The sequence below is a fragment of the Carassius auratus genome, chromosome 44, assembly GCF_003368295.1.
Source record: "Carassius auratus strain Wakin chromosome 44, ASM336829v1, whole genome shotgun sequence".
Lineage (NCBI taxonomy): Eukaryota > Metazoa > Chordata > Actinopteri > Cypriniformes > Cyprinidae > Carassius > Carassius auratus.
The window spans coordinates 9,348,315-9,371,564 of NC_039286.1; the positions used below are offsets into that span (position 1 = coordinate 9,348,315).

Here is a 23,250-nt window from a genome sequence, read left to right on the forward strand (position 1 = left end):
TGTAATGTCATGTTTTCATGTAGATTACCGCTTGTTCATGTAATGTAGGGATTCAAGGTTTTGACATTTTTTATGATTTCATTCATCTGTAATTTTTCATGAACCCCAGTTTGGGAAAACTCGCTGTATGTAATGTTTAATGCATTTCATGACATTGATAACAAAGATTGAAGTATATAAATTGTTGTTGTTTTAATCAATATGGTACACAATAATCACATTCTACAATATATGTGATAAGTCTAAATCCAGATTTTGTTATTAACTACAATTATTTTTTCACATAATCTAATTAGTAATGAACTACAGTTTGTAGGCTAAGTATCTACCCAACACTGCCCTTAAACCAGCTGACTCTTAAATTCTGAGGTTACAAACTTATTTGAACTTTTGAAACTGTATATATACACCCCCCCCACACACACACACACATAGAAATAAAGCTGGCCAAGAATTTACCCCGAGACACAATCATTATTAGACTATACTGACAGCCATTTCAATATGTAATAACTTGATTTTTTTCCCTCCTGAAGGGTAACAAATGTTTAATTTATGGCCCTGTGCTAGATAAGAAACCATGTGATTGCAAGTCAATTTGCTTAGTTCGCAACTAATAACTACCCCAGGGCAGTTATTAGTATGAGGTATACTTAAATCAGAAAATGGTACAAAAATATGTTATCTTCAGATGATGGTTTTCAGTTTCAGCTCACTCTTGAGCAGACCGACTGCCAGCAGTGTTATTCCATGTCATTCATCTCTCCAGGGGATCCTGGAAGAAGTGTGAACACCTGTAACGCTTCCTAGACGGTCGTGTATTTCACAGGCATCTGTGTCTGTAAGGTGTTCTTGCAGAGCCACACAAGCACAGCTGCGTGTCCTTTGACTGAGAGATGGATGAGGAAGAACTGCAGCATGTGGCAGGTGGGCGAATGCAATATAGAATTCACAGATGAATCATCACATTTTCTTATCAAAAAATAAGAAATTTGAAGTCCCAAAACACTATTTATCAATATCTCTGAGTGCATGTCCAAAGAGACAACTAGGTAAAAGACAAGTCTGTCACTGTATCTCATGATGCCATGGTGGTAGATTAATAGAAAACAGATATAAATGTGTTGATGTAAGATGCTGCATGTGATGGAGAAAAAGAAATGTAATCACTGTTTTTTGAGCTCCTTTAAGCTTTTAACAATCAGATCACTATTGCCAGTTATTAACTTAGGACCGAATTTTGGCTTTGCTTTTTTTCTGCCACTCCTATGTGCAAGCATGAAGAGTCTCATTTTGACACTAGGAGTCAGTAGAAACCAGAAATACAAATCCTCATCCCCAAATTACATACTGTAGGAGTTAAATGTTTTAAGTTGTCTAATGCAATGATTCCTAACAAGGGGTATGAAGCAGGTTATATATATATATATATATATATATATATATATATACTTCACATTTATTTGTATATTTTACATATTTTATATAGAATTGATATATTATTAATTGTATTTATATTTGCAGGCCTATATTGCTATACATTTGATTTATTTATTTTTACATGCTTTTTCTTACGTGCACATATTTCAATGTTCTTGATCTTGTGCGTGCTTTCGTATTTAATGCTTATTATTTATAGGCTACTGACAGTTTGTTTACATTCACTGATTCAGTATTTTATGCAAATAGGCACATGCTGTGCGCTTGTTTGTGGTCAGAAACAAAATGCCAATGACAAATGAGTAGCCTACTAGAGGGCAATGTTTCCCAATGTTAATGAAGCACAGTAAAAGATGACACCAGAAGAGTAGCCCACTACAGGTTGAACTGGGCGGGATTTTCTGATCAACTGGTTGGGCGTGTAGTGGTAGCTTTCTCAAATTCTTACAGAGAGTTCACACCGTCTCACATTCCTGTCTGTCTCTCCAGGGACTCGCATCTCTCCATATGGATTTCTCTAACTTTTGGCTGCCTTTGCTCATTTTGGCCGCTCTCGGTAAGCTAAAAACCCTAATTAACAAAGAGAAAAATGTCACTTAGCACTTTTAGACATTTATTTGTACATTTCCAAAATTAACATTTTTCTGTCTAAATTTCATTTAAAGATATTAAACTGTAGCCTACACCAGGACTTGATGTGTAAGGTGTAGTTTTATTCGTGTCCTGACTGAAAATGCTTCCTTTTATAGGATGCTGCTCCGAGGGAAGTCTGCTGGTCACCGACAAAATGAACGCCGTTGTCGGTGAGTCGATCTATGGTTTATGGTCTGTGGTGTGTTTTTATTTATTTTAAAATAATTTTGCTAATCATTAAATAGTCTGTAAAACTGGGGGGAAAAAATAATGCTTTCAGTAATTTTGTAGTTTAGAAGTTTGCCACAATTATTTTTTTATAGCCTATTATTTATTTTAGGAAATTATTTGAAAAAAAAAAAAGTCTGCCAAATCAAATTCAGTGTGGTATAACCAAGCCATTTTGTTGTTATGTGACAAGAAAACCTGTTGTGTACTCATGTGTGTATTCAAGGTGCAAGGATAGTATTCGAGCATACTTTCAATAGATGGTTGCATCACCATTGGTTCATTAAATCAAAATATTATTTAAAAATTATAAAAAATTAAATAAACCTATTCATTAAAAACTTAGCAAAGGTGTTTAGATTTCTCTTTACTTCACTGACCAGGTAAATATGTGACCTTCAAGACAACAATCACCTCAACACAGGATTTTGTAACCATAACATGGAATTTCAACAAAGTTGAAGGAATTACACCAATAATCTCAAACGTTCTATCAACAAACACCGAAGACATTGATGAGAAATACACTGGCAGAGTCATCTACAATAAGACGACATGTGAGCTTCAGCTCGGGCCGCTGGTGAAGGAGGATGAAGGGGAATATACTCTCACTGCAGTCACTCTCAAAGGAAAGCAACTGATTGGACGGATTGATCTTGTGGTTCTTGGTAAGTACTGTCCAGTGCAATCAAAAGTCTACAGTGAGAAACTAGACTCTGCGGTGGTTAATGTTAGAGCAGGTGAATGAGGAAGGTTCAAGTCCCACACAAATTTGTTAAGAGCATTAATTAAAGACTAAAAGTGAACTCCACAGTAGTTCTCAAAAGAGTTTCACAGAACAACAAAAACGGTTTGTATTTGGTCCTTGAGAACAATGAATGATATGATTGAATCAGCCCTGGTGGATGGTAGTGATGACTCATTTTATGACTTGATTTTAACTTATGATTGTAACATGATTCATTTTAAAGACATTCATTCAGTGAGTGAAGATCAAACGTTGACAGAGATTTTAGATCAGTCTAGAGAGCTCTCTTGATGTATGTAGTCAAATCTCAGGGTTGGTTATCCAAAGGATGTTGGTTGGATTGTCCAAAAAGCAAGTCATGACCTGTCACTATTATGCCAAGGCACTTAACCTCAGGTTCCTCTACGGTTTCATTCCTTGGGAAAGTCTAAGCAAGAACAAAGATTTTTCTGATTGAACACAATCCATGGTTTTCTTCTCTTTTCTCCAGAACCCGTAACTGACGTTAAGATTTCATCGAATGTACCTGAAGCAGTAGAGTTCAACAGCACCGTGGTTCTTACCTGCTCTGCCAAAGGCTCCTTCACATACAAGTGGAAGAACGGTTCCGACCCTTTGGTGGTGGATGGCACACGTATACAGCTAAACGCAGCTGGCAATGTGCTAAATATTGCTGAAGTTCGCCGTACAGATCTGCGAGGACCCATCTTCTGCATTGCAGAGAACGCACTGGAGTCAGGGACGAGCGCTCCCTTCAATCTCACTGTGATCTGTACGTACCTGATCACACCCACACATGCTTAGTCTGAGACAAATACACAAATGCCTTTAGGAACAGTCCAGCCAAAAAGTTGTCATTCAAATCCCATATGATGTAATCTTTTATGTTTATGCAATACTTTCCAAGCAATGACACAAAAAGGTCTAAAGAAAAATAAGCACCGTAAGTGGTGCATACAACTTCTGCAATATATTACAAGCATTTAGAAGCCATTCTATTGCATTGTGTCATGAACAGTTTACAATTTTAGTTGTTTTTAACTCAAAATACTCTTGTTTGTACCTAGTTTTTGTCCAGGTTACACAACATACCATTTTTTTAGCACGAATATGCAATATCGTGGACTTCTGGGGCCCTACGCAAAACTGTGTTGGCAGAACGGGGCGGGGTGGTTTTTTTCATGGGTTATGATTGGTTGTGAACGAATGGATGAAACGCATTTGTCTGTTTCACTCCGTCTCGAATCGCACTCGCGAAAAGTGCTTGAGAAACTCTTCAACCTCGTTTTTTTAAATCTCGCACAGAACTGTACGACATTCACGTTACATGATTGGACTGATTTTTATGTAGAATGGATCGTTGGTTGTTGAAGAAATGATCATTCATGTTTTCATAACCACTGGCCAAATTCAAAAACGAAACAAAAATGAAAGCATCTTTTAGAGCAACGGGGGCCCCCTGGTGTTTCGGGGGCCCTACACAGCTTGCATATTTAGCGCATAGGGAGGATCGGCTCTGTGAATATGGGATAAATGTAGGATTAAGCAGAGGGGAAGATTAACAATTAAACAGGACTTACATTTCACTCTCTTCCGAAGGCGAAGGCGAGTTCTTCGTGTTATTGTGTAAATAATGCCACAACTTACATTTTTGGGCTGAACTATTGTATTAAGACAATGATGGAAATGTTATATAATTAACCTGATTGTACAATGAAGCTGATTATGTGTCTTCACACAAATTCACACATGTCTGCACAAACAAACACTTGCAGAGAAACTTACTGATACACTTACTGATGCAGATAAGTTAAGGTTGTCTTTTGTTTTACTGTCTACGATCTTTGTCTCTGCAGATGGTGTGCACTAGAAAGCACACAACACTAGAGATCAGAAAATACTTTCTAGTTCAGACAAGTTCTGTTGCAGGTGGAGGAAAATATGCAGGCTGAACTTAGATAAAATATGTTTGTGAATGAGCTTGTGAACCGCAGGAAGAGGATGAATGTTTTAGAATAGTGTTTGATTATGGATGTGTGCATTTAGATTCTAAACGGATCCAGATTAAATCTCTTTGACGTGCATGGTTTGGTCATGAAGTAAATGCAGTGCAGCAGAATCTGGAGTCTTAGACTATAAACGCTTTCTAAAAACATTTCTGAGCTGCAGAAAGATTCAATGGCCAAAATTTGAACTCTAACCACATCCTGATAGTCAAAATACATCCTCCTGATTTAAAGATAACATTTACACTCTCCTGATAAAATGGAGGATGTGAAATGGTGTGACATGACACAACATTTGTTTTTCTTCTAGTAAAAACTTAAATTGTTGTTAAGCCTTTGTTTTCAAAAACTGAAATTGTATTTGCTAAAATCTTAAAATTATCAAAAATCTCTAAAGCGAGTACTTTTATGAACCTTTACTTGTGCCTCTTTTTTTTCAATCAGCATTTTTCTTTCTTCTTTTTTCCTTTGTCTAGATGGCCCAGAGAAAATCATCATGACACAAACGCCAACAGATTCGTTTCTTAAGAAAGGCTCTAACTTAACACTGGCGTGCTCTGCCCAGTCTGACCCTCCCGCTCAGCTCAAGTGGATGTTTAATGGGGGGGAGATGCCTCTGAAGACCACCTCCAGCATTACCCTCACCAATCTAGATGAGACAAACAGTGGAAACTATAGCTGTGTGGCCTACAATGCGAAGACCAACCGCTACATTTCATCGCCGGTTGCTGTGGTGTCTGTTATGGGTAAGTCAGAAGTCTAAATGCATGTACAGATGCTTTGTATACAAACGGAAGTTGCATCAACCATGCATTGTTTCTCTAGTGCTTCTGTTACTACTGCTATTTGAGTAAATGCAAATGCATACATTTCACTATAAAAAATAGGTTCCAATAAGAAGCAATGAGAGTAAAAAAAAACAAAAACAATTCTCAAATCAGGTTGACAATAAGTTGATGATGATCAACTTTTTTTTTTCATATTTACTTAAAATATAACTTTATTTATTCTGCAAAGAAAAAAAATGGAATTGTTAAGAGTCTGCATAGAACCTCCATTGTTTTTAAGAGTATAAGTTAGTAAAGACACCCGTTGAAATCTTTTGATTAGCAGTGGGGCAGAACAGAGATAGACATGCTTTACCACGGTGTCTTCATTGCCAAGAAGTGAGATAAGGATTAAAAAATATAAAAAAATGTGAGTACTCTGGAAGAGGAACAAGTATATTTGCCTTGAAAGGATGATGGAAACAAGACTGAAATGAGATTTGAGATCTCTGTTAAATAATGAAGGGTTAGTTTACATAATTCTAAGTTATTAAGTACTCGTGTCATTCTTCCCTGGAACACAAAAGTTGAATTGCTGCTGGTTGCATGGTTGCATTTCTCCAATGCAATTACTGTACAACGAGTGGGAAGATTCGAAATGAGGAGCAGATAGAAATTTAAGCTGAGACTCCCAAAAATCTTGACACATTGCTTAGCTCTTCTTTAAATGTTCAATAGTCCTTTACAATTTATTAATCAATCAAGATCAAGATGCATTTTCATCATTTGAATTAATGAGGTCCTCATTAATTGTAATTGCATGAAAAAAAAATCAGCTGGTTGCTTTTCAGAATTAGTTTTTTGATGTTACGCTGAAAAAAAAAACCGTCATACAAGGTTGGAATGACATTTGATCGAATTTTAATTTGTGGGTGAACTATACTTTTAATATCATCAAGAATGGCTTCCTGGTTTACAAGTGCTTTTAAAAGATGAAGATGTTTAACTGCTTCACTCTGAGGTCTGCATCCGCTCACATTAGTGGGTGGAGGTTTCAGGAATGTTCTGCTTTCTGTGATTGAGGGCAGATTGATTTTACAAGGCGTCTGAACCTGTGGTCTCAGGCGCTGTGGTTTTTGTAAAGAACTGTCTTCCCCTGAGGTGTTTCCACATGTGTGAAAACCACAGTCTAAAGAAAGCAGAGTACAAACCGTCTGAAGTCACATACGTTTTAAGGCAGGTACCGCTCGGCTAAGGTTTCACTTCCAAAATACTGAAGTGATCTGTCTGTGCAAGGCTCATCTTAAATTTCTAACTGCAATGTGTTTTTGTTTCATTGATTTTGTTTAAAATTTAAATGCAGACCGTTCGTGCAAATCAGATTTCACAAGATCTTATTTGAAGAATTCTCTTGGGTTACAAATTAATTTCTCGAAAGCGTTTCTATAGATGAATTGAGAGAGTTAATTCGCAGCTGTTTGCATGCGTCTCACCCGAAACTAAAAACACAGGCGGTAAAGGAGGAAGACAATGTGTGCTGAACGGTAATTTTGCAGGTATTCGCTGAATGCAATGTGTCTGAATCAGACTGGTACATTCCACAGTAATGATGTCTGAACAAACAAGAGGATAGTGCCAGAACAAAGTCCATGGTTAAAAAGTACTGTAAATGCTTTGGTGAATGAAGCTGTTGAGAGGTTATCTCACTCAGCCAGATCATAGGATATGTCTATGGGTGGCCGGATGTCTTAATTGCCTAAAATGTCCAGGCTTGGCTTTGTTCTCTAATTGATGTGCTCTCTATAGTCCTTGTACATGATATGTATTTTATTTTTATTGCTTTAACCATTCTCTGTAGATCCCACCTTCTCGCAAGCCCTGCTATCGGTCAGTTTACTTGTCAGTAATTAATTAACTTCAGGTAATAATGGGCAAACAAAGTTAATTTTGAAATCCCGACAAGGATTGTTTTTTTTTTATATATATATTTTTATATTTTTTTTTGAATATTTTCAAATAGCAAACATTTGTTTTTAATCAAATAAATGCAGCTTTGGTGAGCGAAATAACTTATCAAACTTTATTCTGTCCTGCTAACTCACATTATGTCTGTCGTTGAGGATCCATAATCTGACAGCGTCACTTATTTTTTTGTCTTCTCGTCTGTTCTGTTCTGCTAGAGGCCTTGTCTGGTACAAATATCTCCAGCTCCTCATCACGTCTCATCGCTGGCGTCAGCGCGGTCAACATCTCCTGCTCGGCAGCCACTGGAAAAGCCGAAAGCGTGGAATGGCTGAAGGACAACAAACCTCTGGTTCCTGGTGACCGTGTCATTCTCTCAGCCGACAAGAAAACTCTGACCATCGTTAAAGTTGTTAGAGAGGATGCGGGCGACTACAAGTGCCAGCTGAAGAACAAAGTCAACCTAGACGAAAGCACCTATAAGATGGACATCATCTGTAAGTATCCAAGAGAGGATAGTTTCAGTTGTAATACAGTATATGTGATCGGCTCTTCACTGTGATCGCTCATACAGTACATCTATTCATGACTCAACCAGACATGATTTTAAAAGGTTTCAATTTATACATATTGTATTGTATACATTAGATTTTATAATTAATTAATGCATTTAATTTTATTAATACATTGTTTATATATATTATTTTATTTTATTTTTTTATTTAAATTAAATTAAATTTAAGATATAAAATAATATAATTTATTTTAATTTTAGATATTTATTATTACAAAATTTGTATAATATTATGTTTTCTCAGATTGTATCACTGAAATCTCATTGATCATAAACCCACCTGTTATATTCATTGCTGAAAATGAAGCATTCTGATTGGCTGAGATTCCATCACTTTGGGAAGTGTTTCACTTTGGGGGACAGAGACATGTGTGATTCCTGTATCACTTTTCTTTTGTTCTCTTGTCTAAACATTAGCCTATCATGTTTTCTTTCTGCTTGTGTTGTTACCGACTGTGATGTAAATGTGACTGAGCCAATCTCTCCGATGTCCCACAGATGGTCCAGAGAACGTGAAGGTTGATGGGAAGAGAAATGTGAAGTTTGAAGAACTTGTAAAATTAACCTGCTCTGCAGAGTCTTTTCCTCCCAGTACATACTCATGGAAACACAACGGTACATCGATGAACTCCAGCAATGCTGTCATTACAATTAACAAGGCTAAGATCACGAACAGTGGCCTGTACACCTGCGACGCACTCAACCCCTTCACGAAAATGATTACGTCAAAGATTCACACACTTGCAGTCACAGGTAAATGTGGCAGTTCATGGATTCATTCCCATTCTCAGCTAACAAAACCTAAAACCCACATCTAGGCATTTTAAGATTATCGGTTAAGGCCGTTATGCCGATTAATGCCAATTTTGAGTTGTAATTCAAATACTGATAAATCATATACTGATTTACTGGCAAGACAGATTTGTTAAATAATAAGTTCATATTTATGTTTTACATTAAGTAATGCTACTTAATCAAAAATTAAAAATTATGTTATTAAAGGGTATATTAAATCAGTGATCAAACATCCTGCTTTCTGGCCAAGTTAAAACTTATAAGTCATTAATATTAGCTATTTTACATTATATATGACCCTGTACTACAAAACCATTCATAAGGGTAAATTTTTCGAAATTGAGATTAATGCATCATCTGAAAGCTAAATAAAATAATCTTTCCTTTAAAGTATGGATTATTAGGATATATGACAATATATGGCCGAGATGCAACGTTACGTTTTCCAAATGAAGTTCTTAGCAATGCTAATACTAATCAAAAATGAAGTTTTGATATATTTATGGTAGGAAATGTACAAAATATCTTAACGGAACCTGATCTTTATTTAATGTCCTAATGATTTTTTGCATAAAAGAAAAATCTGTATTTTTGACCCAAACAATGTATTTTTGGCTATTGCTATAAATATACCCCAGCGACTTAAGACTGGTTTTGTGCCAAAATTTGTGCCAAATTGTACAGTTATGCAAAATAGTAATAATAAAGTGATTATTTTTATTGATTTCTTTTAATTTATACATTATTATAAAAATAATAAAAACTGCAATTAGATATGTGACTGTTTTCTAATTAAATGAAATTGTCTATAATAATCTAAACACCTCCTGTTTTGCAGAGGTTGGTGAGGTAGACAAGGCCCTGTCTGGAGGAGCGATCGCTGGGATTGTAATTGGTGTGCTTGTGGTCGTGCTCATCATTGCTTGCATTATAAAGAACAAGAAAAAAACAGGGTACGTCTAAAATTCATTTCTCTTCCCTCTCGTCCCATTCAGCAAATCCATATAAACATAGGTTTGATTTTGAATTCTAATAAAATAAGAAGCTTTAAAAGCTGTTAGATGGCCTGTAGATCTTTACTCTTCATGTCGCCCATGTCCTGTTCTTCTCATTTTTTGTACCCTCAGATGTTTAAACCTAATTATTAGGCAGTGACGGTTCTGGGTTGTACATGCAAATGACTTCAGTACTTAACATTTTGACCTCACAGGATACAGGGGTGGTTTCAGTAAGAAAGTGAGAAAAGAAAGAAAGTGACGTGACATTCAGCCAAGTATGGTGACGCATACTCAGAATTCGTGCTCTGCATTTAACCCATCCAAAGTGCACACACACAGAGCAGTTAAAACACATACACACCATGAACACACACCCGGAGCAGTGGGCAGCCACGTATACTGTGGTGCCCGGGGAGCAGCTGGGGGTTGATGCCTTGCTCAAGGGCACCGAAGTCGTGGTTAGCTGGCCCGAGATTCGAACCCACAACCCTAGGGTTAGGAGTCAAGTCAAGTCACCTTTATTTATATAGCGCTTAAAACAAAATACATTGTGTCAAAGCAACTGAACAACATTCATTAGGAAAACAGTGTGTCAATAATGCAAAATGATAGTTAACGGCAGTTTAAGGCAGTTACAGTCAAATTCTCTAACCACTAGGCCACGACTTCCCCGTGATGTCTTCGAGATATGTTTGTCAGAGAGGATGAGTCATGTTCTGCCACTTCCAGATTCCATTCCAGTCACTTAGATTTGCCAAAGGCACTGTTTACAACCAATTGAAGTCAGTTATTCAGGAAACACTAGATTATTGCTACATCGTCTTTTCAGTAATTATTGTTCAGTCTTTCCTGTAGTAGTTTTATTTATTTATTTTTTTACCAAGGATGCTTTTATTAGATAAAAAATGACAGTAAAAACAATAAAAATTGTGAAATACTGTTGCAATTTAAAATAGCAGGTTTCTATGTGAATATATTCCTGTGATACAAAGCTGAATTTGTGAATAATTACTCCAGTCTTCAGTGTCACAAAAGAAAAAAAAAAACCTGACCCAAATCTTTTAAACTGTAGTATGTGCTGTTATTGGAATAGCTTGTGTGAAAATGAAAATAATGTTGCTCCAAAAACCTGTTTCAAACCAGGAAACAGGAAACACCAAAAAAGTAGTTGATTTGTATGATTCACACACATATACATTCCACATCTAAATTTCTTCTATGTTTGATATTTTGTGTTCTGCTACATCATTTTCGGAATGTTTGGATTAACACTGGAATTTTCATTTCGGGGTTTACTATTTCTATTTGGGCCATTACTGAGGACATTTATATTCCCTTTGTGTTCTAAAAACAAATGGCTGTGTCTTCTCTTCTCCATTCTCTTCCCTTCTTCAAACTTTTTATCACCAAATACTCCAAGTGCTGAGGTCTGTTTCCCAAGCATTCCACACTTAGTCCTTCTACACTTGACTCTGAACGCAGACGACAGCATGCATTTCTATCTTGTGCTAAAAGACAAAGAAACTAGAGGACAATGTTTTTTTATTTAGTCTGGAAAAAGTTTGACATTGGTTTTATCAGGTAGATGATAGTACACATTAAGTCTGTCTTGTTTAGACATTTGTCTAATCGCTACAAGAAGAGCTTTAATACTGATCATTTCATGGAAGGCTCAATTGACTTTAATAGGATATGTTGCAAATGGAAAGACAGGAAATACTGGAAATGCCAAAACTAAGCGTTGAGAGATCTCATATGTAAATGCAACTGATTAGTCTAACAGATGCTTTTTTGATAAGACACTAGCATGACTCACACTCACAGAAATACAAACACATACACAGAAACTGCATGCAAAACCGCCCAGGTATAGGTGTCTCACATTACTGACCTCATTTATCATCCACAGTGCATTGCATTTTTTAGATAAGCTTACATTTTTGAAATGCACATTTTGTGAAAAGATCTGAAGAGTTTTGCTAGCTAAATGTATCTGATCATTAACTGGAAGTTACAACTCAAGTTTTCCATCTATGACAAATGCATCCTGGGAGGGAGCGAAGCCCAGCTTCCCTTCATTTGTTTTCTGATGTCTGTCATAGATAACATACATCCTTAGTTCATTTCCTCTTAGACCACCAGCAAATGTTTTGTCTTTATTAGATATTTTCGGTAATAGGTTAGTTTTTCTTTGTATGTTTTTCACAACATATAAAAAATAAGACATTTGTGAAGATCGATTCTGTTTTTTGTTTTTTTTTATATATTCTTACCATTCATTTTGTTTTGACTAACTGTTAGTCTCTTTGGCAAATTTTTATATTCAGGTGAATAGGAATAATGATGAAATGACATTTATCTTCTATATAATTCCTTTAATCCAAATCTCTGGTGAATCTGGAAAGAATCAGAAGGAGAATTAAAAGCAGATTATTTAGGAATGTCAGTCATGTCCACACAGGTCTGTCTCTGTCTCTCGGTCTTAACCTTGTGAGCCGTGCACAGCTGTCTGTCTTGCTGCTCGATTATTTCGCTTTGCTATCTGTCGTGCATGTCAATGAAGTCTCACAAACACCTTGAGCATTTGACCTATTTGTCATAGCACAAATTTGTCAACTATTTATTGTCACTGGAACAGAAATTTATTTTGCAGGAATATATACAAATGTACATTTGTGTGGAGTTAGTACGATTTTTTTTTTCACTTTTATTCAGCAAAGATGCTTTTAACTGATCATAAGTGACATTAAAAACATGTATAGTTTTACAAGAGATTTATATTTCTAATAAATGTTATTTTTTGGAGAAAAATAAAACGGCAAAAATAAAAAAATCCTGAAATAATTCTCGATTTCTACTATAATGGCTGCTGAAAAATCAGCTTTTCCATCACAGGAATGAATTGCATTTTAAAATGTATTAAAATTGTTAAAGCTCTTATTTTAAATTGTAATAATATTTCACAATATTACTGTTTTTATAAAAGTTATTCAAAAACAATATAAAAAAACCCCACCAAATTTTTGAATCGTAGTCTAGTTATATTTCATTGTATGCTGCAACTGACATGATTCAATAACAATAGTTAAAAAGCTCATTCAAAATAAACTTGTACGCAAAGTTTGTGTGTATGTATCTTAATGCTATTTGGCATATCAAAATGTTGGCTTAATAGTAGAAGATTCTTCAGTCACTTATGGATTGGAGTTCTACAGAGCCATTGTTTTTGTGTTTGGTGACTACACCCCATTCTTTCATAATATTGATAGTTTATTTCATTCATTTATTCTTCCATGTATGCAATAATAAAATTTGCTCATCATGTAATTACTTCCTTCTATCAATAACCTCATTTTTCCCTTTTTATTAGTGTTCTTTAGTATTCCACCTCCGTATTAAAGCGAGACCTGGCGGTGAATTGACCTGGTAAGTGCATAGCATCTTTTGTTTCGGTACAGCAGGCTAACATTATTTATTTAGCTTGATCTATTGTTGTTTTCCATGCTAGCTTTAGGACCTCAGGCTGTTGACTTTCCTGTAACCTGCATGATGCTTCCGGGCATTTAAAGACTTATCGCATATCAGTATCGGTCTTGGCAGCACATGTTGATTAAGTGCCTGACTTCACTCTGTACACTTTCGCAAAGATATGCTTGAAAAGACAGGAGGGATATGGTTCGATCTGAAGGACTAACAAAGGATTGTCTCTGCTTTTGCAAGACAACTGGTTTTCATGTCTGTTTGTTGGTTTTGGGAAGCGTTCTGCAGTGGAAGCCTGTTTTACTCTTGGCATTGTAATTTTAATAGTAAATGGGGAATATATGTGGTGTTCGGATGTGCTGAACATATTCTTAGTCTGTCTACATATTTTTGCACGCACACATCTATTACAAGGATAACCAGATATGTTTATCTCTTCCCCAGAACGTACCAAACAAGACCAACCCTTCAGCCATTTATCAGCCCTTTTTATCTGCAAAAACCTTCCATCAAGGCAACTGGAAAAACAGCCCTCACAAGTGACTTAAACCTGCAGGTTTGGCCCTTTCAGGAGCTCAACGTCTTTTTAAATGTCCATTGTTTTTCTGTTATACCCTGTGCAAATGTGCCCCAATCTTAAGGACACGATAAAGGTCAACAGCGAGACTGTTTACCTTCACCTGTGTCTCTTCCTTCCCTTGGATGAGGTGGACAGCTTCTTTTGTTCCTCAAGAAACACGAAACAGTCTCCATCACCCTCTCAATCCTTCACCTGACCTTAAGTCGACAGTTGTAAAGACTTCTAAAAAAAAATCCAGCATCAAAAGCACTAAAGGGTGACGAGACCGTCACGTGTTCGAGAACTAAACGCACCCACAAGGCACTGAAACATCCAGATTTTAAGACCTGTTCAACATGCTTTGAAGTCCCAAGGCAATGAAGATGACATTTGGCCAACTTAACTCAAAGCCGAAGGCACTGCTGAGTTGTCGTTGGAAAGTCATTCGTGGCAAAGCGTGCCCAGATGCAGAGCCTAAAGCTTCTTACACCTTTGCAATGTTTTTCTACATTTTTTTTGTAACCCCTTGTCTCTTCACGTGTCTCTTAGTGAGTCATACATATTGTCGTTTAAGAGTAAGGCAAGCTCCAACATGCTTGAACTGAGAAGCAAAAAGAGAAAAATGCATTTCTGTGGACAGCCCCATACCACAGTTTTGCAGTGAAATTGCTTCTCTGTCCCCACAACAGTTCGTCCTGCTGTAATCAGTATTCCAACAGATTCGGGTTCTAAAACAGGCCTGTTTTCAAAATCACCATGAGTTGACACAAACAGATCTGAAGTTTAAAACGGTACATTATTTGTGTTATATATGTATCTTTAAGTTGATTATTGTGTTCCAGTAGGTCAGAATTTTTTTTTTCTTATTCTCAATTGATACCCAATCCTTATTCTTTCCTTTGTTTGTTTAGTATTTCTCTTCAATCACAGCAGCGATCTTGAAGATCTTGTAGTGATCTGTTTGATGTTGCATAGATCTCTCTAGCTCTAGATCTCTGCATCTGTAAAAAATCTGAACGTGTCTTCATAGGTTTGTTATTATAGAGGGGCGAAGCAGCCATCATCCCTGGTATCTCCCTTGCATTTTTAGAGATTGCAAAGTTTTTTTTGGACAATATATAATATATATCAGAAAACATATATTTGTGCATATATATATATATATATATATATATATATATATATATATATATATATATATATATATATATATATATATGCGCAAATATGTTTTCTGATATATATTATATATTGTCCAAAAAAAAACTATCCTCTTTGATGGTTTAAACAATTGACTTTTTATTTGAATATATTTCATTAAGCTTCACTATTTACAATATATATTTAGCATATATTTGAAATATATATTGGCCACTATATACGTATATATAATTTATAAAAAAAATTGCCACATGGGCTAACTGAACAAACATCCCAATAGAAATGTTTCACGCCCACTTAAACAACGACGACTGGGTAAATAATATCATTTTTATATGCTAATCTACCGTCTATACATACATACACACATATGTATGCATGTACAAATCACGCACTAACACATTTATTTAATATATTTGTAGTCCCATTAAGCATTAAGAAACACAAATATCAAATAATGCTAAGCTTTATAACTTCTTGCAAACCTGCAGACAGCTTTATCTCCAGCAGCCTGTGTGTGTGTGTGTGTGTGTGTGTGTGTGTGTGTGTGTGTGTGTGTGTGTGTGTGTGTGTTTTGTGGTCTGGGCTGTTTGCATGGAGAGACCAGTAATTATACGGGTCTGGCCACAGATACTCTGAATGAACAGTTAGTTTGTACTGTACACACTGTGGAGACAGACATGCTTGAGTCATCGTTTGTCAAGGTTTAGATGTAATGGCTTATACAAGGTGTTGAATTGAATGTGAAATGTTTTTTGTATAGTATAGATAGAATTTAAATTTGAATTGAATAATGTCAAATTTGAAATAAAAAATTTAATTTTTTTTATTATTATTGTTGTACACAGATTTTGTTTAGTGAATTAAATTTATTTGAAAAGTCACCAGACAACATCTATAATTTGTGAAATATTCTCAGGTTGTATTACAGGGTGTTTATATTCTCTCAGAGTGCTATGCAGTCATGTTTTATATACTCAATGTTGCTTTTACTATAATTTATTTTCAAATGTTTTGCTTTTTTGTAACTGTTGTATATTTTGTGTCTAAAAAGGGATGTTTGAACTGCCCAACTTTTTGTCATTTATTGATTAAAAAGAAAAATAATCATTGTAAGACTTGAATTAAATTTTTTATATTTTTTTTTACAGAGGCTTGCTTTACCATGGAAAAATACAAAAATAAAAATTATAATTGTGACCCTTTTATTCTCGCAAATTGAGTTTACATCTCAATTCAGTTTTTTTTGTTTTTGACGTGGAATAAAAGAAAAAAAGGTAATTGCGACTTTTCACAATTCTGACTATTTTGCAATTATGAGTTTATATCTCAATCTCAGAATTGCGAGCGAATTTCTCAAAAATGCAAGTTTATATCTAGCAATTCTGCATTCATATCTTACAATTCTGTTTACATCTTGCAGTTCTGAATTTATATAGATAAAAAAAAAGTCAGCATTGTGAGAGCTGACTTTTTTTTTTCTCCCCTCACAATTAGCACTTTTTATCCTCTGGTAGAAAGCTTTTTTTAGTTTTCAAAACCCATTTTAGTAAGATATTTTAGAGGTCTCAAGAAATAAATGATGACTGAACTTGAAAGAGTTTTTGAGTACAAATATTTGCATATTTACTTGTGCTCTTGGAAAAAGGGAGATATCTCATCTTTAAATATACAGTGTATATATATATAATATATGTGTGTGTGAATATTTTATATATATAGATTTATGAATGAGAGCATATGATTGGGCAAAAATCTGTGTGCATGTTTTTGGTCCATTTAGACTGTAAATTTAAAATGTGTAAAAGTGCATAACCAGTTTTAATTTTGTGAGCTTTATGGTGTTTGCCATGAAGCTTTGCACATTTTTTATTTTAATTTTTTTTCTTTGAAGACCATTCTTTATGGTTATTAATATAACTATTCTTGGGTAGGTGTGAAGCAGCTGTGTTGAATTAGACAGGTCTCCTTTCATATGTGACCAGTTGAGTGGCTTCATTGGCCTAGAGTCAACAACAAAAAAATCCTTAAAGCCGAGAGCTGCCAGGTGTACAGCCTCTCACAGTCAATACCTTCACTGTGAGAGGCTTGACTTGAATGTGTGCACCCATTCAATACATGTACATGTCAAAAAAGAAACAAATGTGTGATTAGTAACTGTCAAGAGCCGTTGTGAATTGCGAGTGGCACGCCTGTCGTTCTGTTGAGGCTGTTGGTGTTTCTCCAACACTCCCTCATACACAATGCGTGCATGACTGCTTCCCCACTGTCCACGAAGCACAATTTAGCACCTCCTCAGGAAGATAATCCAGTTACTGTACACATGTTTGTACAGTATGTTGCTTGAACAGGTTTCTTTTTCATTCTGACTAGTGAAAAAATTACCATGGTAACCACAGTTTATTCCAGAAAACAATAGACATGGCACTAGAAAAAACTTTTGAATAGCAAGTAAATAGCTTTAAAAAGTTTCATTTAGATTTAAAACGGAAAGATTTTTCCAAGTTGTAAAAGAAAAAAAATTATGAAATTATTTATGTGACAAAAAAAAAAACCCTACACAAAATTGGTAGACAAAACGTTGGTATATTTCACAAATAATGACAGTTTAATGGTAATAGTATGGTCATCATGGGTGAAATAGTATTATATATTTATTTTTAAAAAGTTTTTTTTGTTAACAACAGTTGTTTTTTTACAGTGGTGAATTTAACAGTGATAACCTGTATTTTGATGTAATCAATGGTTGCACTGTAATATTTTTAGTTGTAAATAATACAAAGATTATTGGAGTATGGTTTGCAAGAAAATACTATTTCAGTTACTCTACTTCAAAATTTCACATTTAATTCAGTGTGTTACTTTGCTATTCAGTAATTGCACAGGAAGATGTTACCACCTGCTGAGCATTGCTGCCTGTCGCACCTCCTCCAGTGCTCATGGGTCAGCTGCAGGGTCATCAACCAGAAACCACCATTCACCAACTTTTCGCTCCTTTAATTCTGGAACGTCTCCTGGTGGCGGAGCAGTGACAGAGACGTCTCCCTGTCACCCCCTGCAGCTGATCGCTGTTCTCCCTGCAGCTGTTGTCTGGAGTTAGGTGTTCTTCCCCCAACATCTATCTTTCCTCCTCAGCCAGATCCAAAAGCTACCTTTCTCTGCCTCCTCTGCCAGATCCTTTGATGCCCTCCTTAGCCTCCCTCCAGTCACTCCTGCTTCCCTCAAAAGGCGTATGGTTGACAACCCAAGGAAACCTTGGCATTCGACCTCCACTGGGTAGATGGTCGTCTTCCAGCCAGCCTCCCGGCACTCAGCAGCGAGTTTTGAGTACCTGGCCTTCTTCCGTTTGAAGGCGGCCTCGATTCCCTCCTCCAGTGGTACAGTAAGCTCAGTGAGGTGTATCGATCTTGCCTTGGTTGACCACACCACTATGTCTGGCCAGAGAGATGTGGTGGTTATCTCCGTGGGGAACCGGAGCTGCCTGTCCAGGTCAACCCTTATGTTCCACTCCTGGTTGGGGGAGAAGGGCCTTACAGTTTCTCTTAATCTGGTGCTTCTCCTTACCCCACCTTCAGACACAAAGATGGTGGGGTCCTCTGCTGATGGTGGTTGTTTGCTACCCTGTCGACACTCCTCCAGTACTTCGGCTAGCTTTCTCAGGACCTGATCGTGGCGCCATCTGTAGCATCCCTGTGAGAGAGCGTTCTTACAGCCTGACAAGATGTGCTGGAGACTTGCGTTGGGGGCATTGCAGAGTACAAGACTCTTCATTCCCAAACCACTGGTGGAGGTTCCTAGGGCAGGGAAGCGTGTCGTAGGTTGAACGAATGAGGAAGCTAAGTCTTGCCTGTGGGATCTTCAACACGTCTGACCAGCTGATGTTCCGGTTCATGATTCCCTCCCAGGTTGTCCAGCTTCCTTGTCGACCCTGCAACACGGCCTTGATTTTGTAGTGATCTTCCTCCATCCTCGTCACCTCTGCTACCACCATCTCCTTCCTTTGCTTGCGATTGGTCTTGGACCAAAAGCATGGTGTCTCTCCCCATTCTAGCCCTGCTCTTCCTGCCTGAACTCTGCCCATGATCTCCCGGTGTTGTAGCCGGCCGATAGCTTGATCGACCTCTGTTTGGGCATTCCACTTGCGGCCGGTAGGGACCTTGACATTTGCGTTCCTCACTGACTCGTCTGTGGACTCCCTCAGCTCGAGAACCAACCTGGTCTTTTCTTGCATGTAGCCCAACTGTATGGACTGTAGTGGCAGCTGCAGCATGTTTTTTCTAAAGAGACAGGTTTCAGATAGGCACCGTGGCAACCCCAACCACTTTCGGATGAATGAGTTGGCTTTTCCATCCATCTTACGGTTGATGAGGGAATCTCATTCATTTTCAGGGGCCACATTACCCTCCTGTAGAGTGTAAACTGGTAGCACCAGACCTTATACTTCCCAGGGAGTTGGCTTTGATCAATCCTTGCCAGTCCGTCAGAGAGCTGTTTCATGACGGTTTTCCCCATCTGTTTGTCAGATAGGTCTGCAGTGTACTGCCTCCCCAGGCTTTTGATGGGTTGCTCTGATAGGAGTGGGATTTTTCCCCTCCAACGACGAAGATGGTATTGTCATTTCTGACTCCTCTTCTGAGGGACAAGCAACGGGACTTGGAGGGCTTGATCTTCATTCTTGCCAATGATATCAATTCGTCCATCCTCTTCAGCAGTCTTGATGTGCATGCTGCTGTCTGAAGGAGGCTGGTGACATCATCTATGTAACTCCTCAGTGGAGGAAGCCTCTTACCAGTTGGGAGTTTGATCCCCCCAACCATTTGCCTTCCCCCGATGAGGATTATCTCAAAGACTGCTACAAACAGTATTGGAGATATAGTGCACCCCATTGCGATTCCTACTTCGAGCCGCTGCCACCCGGTGGTGAAGTCCTGGAGGGAGAAACACATCTGCAAGTTGCTAAAATACTGAGATACCAGGTTCTTGACACAGGTGTGCATGTGGAAAAATTCCATGGCATAGCTGACCAGCTGATGCGGGACTGATCCGTACGCATTGGCAACGTCAAGCCAGATGACATGCAGGTCTGTCTTCTCCCGCTTGGTCTTCTGGATCTGGTCCCAGATCATAGTGGAGTGATTTACACATCCTGGGAAACCTGGAACTCCTGCCTTCTGGCAGTTGGTGTCAACATAGCCGTTCTCGATCAGATAGTTGGTCATCCTCCTGGCTAGCACTGAGAAGAAGATTTTCCCTTCTACATTCAGTACAGCATTGTTTCGGAATTGGCTAATGTCTTTGGAGTTCGTTTCCTTCGGGATGAAGACAGCTACCGCTCTTTGCCACTCCAATGGAATGATTTGCTTTTTCCAGGCAGTTCTCATCGGATACCATAGCAGCTCTAGTACCTTGGGACAGTTCTTATAGAGCTTGTAGGGGACCCCATTGGGCCCAGGTGCGGAATAGGACCTTGCCTTCTCCAGGACTTGCCTGACTTCGCTGAGCTTGAGGGGCATGATGTTGAACTCAACTGTCGGCTTTGCCGGCCGGGGTACGTATCCTGGAGTTCCTAAAGGGATGCTCCTTTGTGGATCACTGTACTGCTCTTTGACATCCTGTTCCAATTCCTCCCTGGTGGTTTCAAGCTTGCCGCTCTTCTTTTCCTCCAGCATCTGTCTGGCATGCTTGAAGGGATCCTTGAAGAAATTGGCACGCTCTTTCTGCCTCCGCTGACTGCGCTTGCAGATGCGTTCTGCTCTGCGAAGTCTGGCTAGCCTTTTCCGGACCTCCTCCCACAGGACTTTCAGACCCTCTCTCTCTGCGTGGGTTGCCTTCCTCCAGTTCTTACGGAGTTGCCGATGCCTTTGCACAAGTTGGAGGATTTCCCTTTCCCTCCTTCCCTTCTCTCTCCTGGCTGTCCTCTGTTTGGGGACAATTTCGCCAAACCTGTCTAAATCGGACCTCAGAAGACTACAGAGGGTAGTCTGGACTGCTGAGCGAATCATCGGTACAACCCTCCCTTCTATTCAAGAACTGTACTTATCCAGAGTGAGAAAAAGGGCTGTCAAAATCACTCTGGACCCCTCACATCCAGCACACTCCCTCTTTGAACTGTTGCCATCTGGTCGACGCTACAGAGCACTGAGCACTAGAACGACCAGACACAGGACCAGTTTCTTCCCTCAGGCAATCCATCTAATTAACAGCTGACAATAACTGTGGAACACACTACACTTTATATTTATATACACATACACTTATTTATCTAACACACATACTTAGTATAAACTTCAATTTTGCACATAATACACATGTACATACATAACTGCATTTTGTAATATACCTGCCTAAAATTGTCAATTTGTATATTGTCATTCACTATCTACTTATTTGTATTTTTTATTCTTTTATTATGTGTTTTATGTTCTGTCGCTGTCATTCTGTTGTACTGTGGAGCTTCTGTCACGAAAACAAATTCCTTGTATGTGTAAACATACCTGGCAATAAAGCTCATTCTGATTCTGATTCTGATGTTAGGTCCTTCGGCTCTGTGTTTTTTTTCCCTGGCTTTTGGTCCTTCTTGTCTCACCTGCTGAAGCAGTGCAAGGTTGCTGTTGGCCTTTCTGTCCACACTTTGCTTTCCCCTGGTGGATCCGTAAGCCTCTAAACGTGGTCACTTTCTCCCATCCACATGCACACTTTCGGAGGATCTTCTCCTCATTTACTGAAGTTCTGGTTTTCTCGTTATCCATGGTCATTGCCGTCGCCACCGTGTGGTCTGTCCTGTTGGGCCCATCTTTCATCCCACCTCTCGGAGGGCCCATGGGTTGTTTCTCATTATGTTTCGTTGTAGTTAGCATTTGGGTGTCTCTCTCACAAAAGACTAGTGGGTTAGGTAACTAGCCACCCACTACCGGTGCGGTCTTTCCCTGCTGCCATCCAGTCTTTCCTGGCTGTCCTCCAGTCTTCCCTGGACTCCAACTGCCCTATTCACAGTAGTCACTGGGTTCGCCAGAACTTCAGTAATTGCACAGGAAGATGTTACCACCTGCTGGGCATTGCTGCCTGTCGCACCTCCTCCAGTGCCCATGGGTCAGCTGCTGGGTCATCAGCCAGAAACCACCATTCACCAACGTTTCGCGCCTTTAATTCTGGAACGTCTCCTGGTGGCAGAGCAGTGACAGGGACGTCTCCCTGTCACCCCCTGCTGCTGATCGCTGTTCTCCCTGCAGCTGTTGTCTGGAGTTAGGTGTTCTTCCCCCAACACCTATCTTTCCTCCTCAGCCAGATCCAAAAGCTACCTTTCTCTGCCTCCTCTGCCAGATCCTTTGTTGCCCTCCTTAGCCTCCCTCCAGTCACTCCTGCTTCCCTCAAGAGGCGTATGGTTGACAACCCAAGGAAACCTCGGCATCCGACCTCCACTGGGTAGATGGTCGTCTTCCAGCCAGCCTCCCGGCACTCAGCAGCGAGTTCTGAGTACCTGGCCTTCTTCCGTTCGAAGGCGGCCTCGATTCCCTCCTCCAGTGGTACAGTAAGCTCAATGAGGTGTATCGATCTTGCCTTGGTTGACCACACCACTATGTCTGGCCGGAGAGATGTGGTGGTTATCTCCGTGGGAAACTGGAGCTGCCTGTCTAGGTCAACCCTCATGTTCCACTCCTGGTTGGGGGACAAGGGACTTACTGTTTCTCTCAATCTGGTGCTTCTCCTTATCCCTCCTTCCGTCACAAAGATGGTGGGGTCCTCTGCTGATGGTGGTTGTTTGCTACCCTGTCGACACTCCTCTTGTACTTCGGCTAGCTTTCTCAGGACCTGATCGTGGTGCCATCTGTAGCATCCCTGTGAGAGAGTGATCTTACAGCCTGACAAGATGTGCTGGAGACTTGCGTTGGGGGCATTGCA

At 38.7% G+C, this 23,250-nt stretch overlaps 1 protein-coding gene across 3 annotated transcripts; it reads left to right on the plus strand.

Moving 5' to 3' along the window:
• The first annotated feature begins 1,871 nt into the window (after positions 1-1,871).
• LOC113062407 (carcinoembryonic antigen-related cell adhesion molecule 1-like) lies at positions 1,872-14,433 on the plus strand. Of its 3 annotated transcripts, none has more exons than XM_026232238.1 (10): positions 1,872-1,996; positions 2,190-2,243; positions 2,685-2,969; positions 3,540-3,821; positions 5,532-5,801; positions 8,003-8,281; positions 8,857-9,111; positions 9,992-10,106; positions 13,519-13,577; positions 14,076-14,433. In XM_026232238.1, exons 1-9 carry the CDS (start codon positions 1,948-1,950, stop codon positions 13,529-13,531), a joined length of 1,602 nt encoding a protein of 533 aa, XP_026088023.1. In that variant the 5' UTR covers positions 1,872-1,947; the 3' UTR covers positions 13,532-13,577; positions 14,076-14,433. The 3 variants fall into 3 exon arrangements, with proteins under 3 accessions (XP_026088023.1, XP_026088024.1, XP_026088022.1); XM_026232239.1 differs by having other exon boundaries at positions 13,522-13,577; XM_026232237.1 differs by having other exon boundaries at positions 13,532-13,577.
• Positions 14,434-23,250: the final 8,817 nt, after the last annotated feature.